Source organism: Dendrobium catenatum, unplaced genomic scaffold (assembly GCF_001605985.2).
Source record: "Dendrobium catenatum unplaced genomic scaffold, ASM160598v2 fragScaff_scaffold_205, whole genome shotgun sequence".
Taxonomy (NCBI): domain Eukaryota; kingdom Viridiplantae; phylum Streptophyta; class Magnoliopsida; order Asparagales; family Orchidaceae; genus Dendrobium; species Dendrobium catenatum.
The window spans coordinates 385496-387486 of NW_021318667.1; the positions used below are offsets into that span (position 1 = coordinate 385496).

At 36.2% G+C, this 1991-nt stretch overlaps 1 protein-coding gene across 1 annotated transcript in view; it reads right to left on the reverse strand.

Moving 5' to 3' along the window:
- Nucleotides 1-1639, reverse strand: part of LOC110094107 (disease resistance protein RPM1-like) — an 11768-nt gene extending 10129 nt beyond the window's left edge. Inside the window, 2 exon segments of the mRNA XM_028692975.1 lie at nucleotides 26-95; nucleotides 1448-1639. Coding sequence (XP_028548808.1) covers nucleotides 26-95; nucleotides 1448-1639 — 262 coding nt within the window.
- Nucleotides 1640-1991: the final 352 nt, after the last annotated feature.

The following is a 1991-nucleotide window of genomic DNA, read 5'->3' on the forward strand; positions in this document are numbered from 1 at the left end:
TATTATGATTCATGCCGGAACTTACCGGATAACTTGCCTGTGTAGTTGAGACATTTATTTCTGCAATCTCCTGTTACTGATGCTCCCTGTTTACTCTGGAACGGTAAACCAAACACCAAATTTAAGCATTATGTTGAGCATTTTTACTATGATCTAGCTAATGCTAACTGGTTTAAAGATATTTGGCACAAAGGGAATTGTCTTAAACACAATGTTTTTGTGTGGCTAGCACTTGTTGGTGGGCTAAAAACAACGGACGCACTTAGAGTTAGGCATATTTTCGTGCCTAGTTCCTGCAGCCTTTGTCACTCTTTTGATGAAACGATCATTCATTTATGAAAGTTCATTAGGGATGTTAAGCCCTTATGAACTTAGAGAGATTACAATGGACTTAAGGAAGGAGAAATGAACCACTCTGCCCTTTATCTCAATGACTGAACCTCACCACCAATAACCAAGCCCTTACTGATAGAGTGTTGTTTTCAGCAAGCAAAAGGAATTAATCAATATTGTAAGACAATGATGTTGAGAGTCTATGTAAGAAATGACCTAAGGGATAGAAGTGTAGTTGGGACAAATTGCGGATCTTAAAAGACACAGGTGAATGAGTCACGTTGAGGGTGGTGAGGAAAAAGCAAGATTGTGGCAAGGGGTATAACCAAATAGAAGGATGAACTTTGAGGAGACTTTTGCCCCTGTAAAGCTAGATTGGAAGACATTAAAATGCTATTAGCCTTTGTCTGATATAAAGGATTTAAGCTTTTTTCAAATGATGTCAAAAGAGTGTCTTTTAAATGGGAAAATAAAAACAAGTAATTTGTTTGTAGAACAACCCCCAAGTTTTGAGAGTTTCCCAATTTCCCAAAATCATGTTTTCTAAATTTAAAAAAGGCTTTGTATGTTTAAAGCAGCACCACAAGCTTGGTTGATAGGGCTTAGCAAGCATTCTTAACTAGAGAGGGATTTGTCAGGGAGCGTAGACAACCACCCTTTTTTTATGAAGTTGAATGATTTACTCATGTTCAGATTTATTGGATGATAATAACTCTTTAATATTCTAATAAAAAATTGTGTGAGATTTTTCTAAAATAATGAATAGAGAATTTGATTGGGAGATGTCCTACTTTTTGGGTTTAGCATAAAACTAATTGGAGGATGGACCTTTTTAAATCAAACAAAATACAATAAATGACTATTTTGAAAGAAATATGAGATGACAAAGCAAAGCCAAAACACTTTCCCATGACTTCTAGTGCTACCATTGGATAAGACCCAAGTGTAAGTCTGTTGTCAGAAGAAGTATAGAGCATGATTGGATCTTTACTCTACTTGCGATGAGAGCCTACCTTATATTTATGTTTGAGTGTTTCGGCTTTAGTGCTAGATTTAATTGACCCTAAGGATCCACATACTGCTGTTAAGAGGATTTTTAGATACTTTTGGATACAAGCTTAGGGATTATGGTACCGTCTAAACACAGCACTTCTTTGAGATTATTCGAAATCTGACTCTGATTTTTTGCAGGAGTCAAGTGGATAAAAAAGCACTTCAGGAACTTGGTCAATTCATTTGGACAAATCATTGTCTCTTGGTCTAGAGAGAAAAACTCTGTTGCACTTCCACTGCTGAAGCGGTACATCGCTCTTGGAAGTTGTGTGCCCAAGTCAATGTTTGGTTGAACAACATGTAATTGATTTAGGAATTACCTTAGCGCACCATCTGCAATCTTTTTGTGAATAAATCTAAGTGCCATATGCATATCTAAGAATCCTATCGCAACATTCAAGACTAATACTATCATTGACATTAGGCATCAACTTCATTAGAAATCATGTGACTAAGGGAACATTGGAGTTACACCCATTACAACTGAAAAATCAATTGCTCATCTTTACTAAACAGCACTGCCTACGAACACTCTTCAGTTCTTTAAGGAAAAAGATTGAGTGTGATTGACATAACTTGCATGAAACTTGATCTTTTAGTTACTT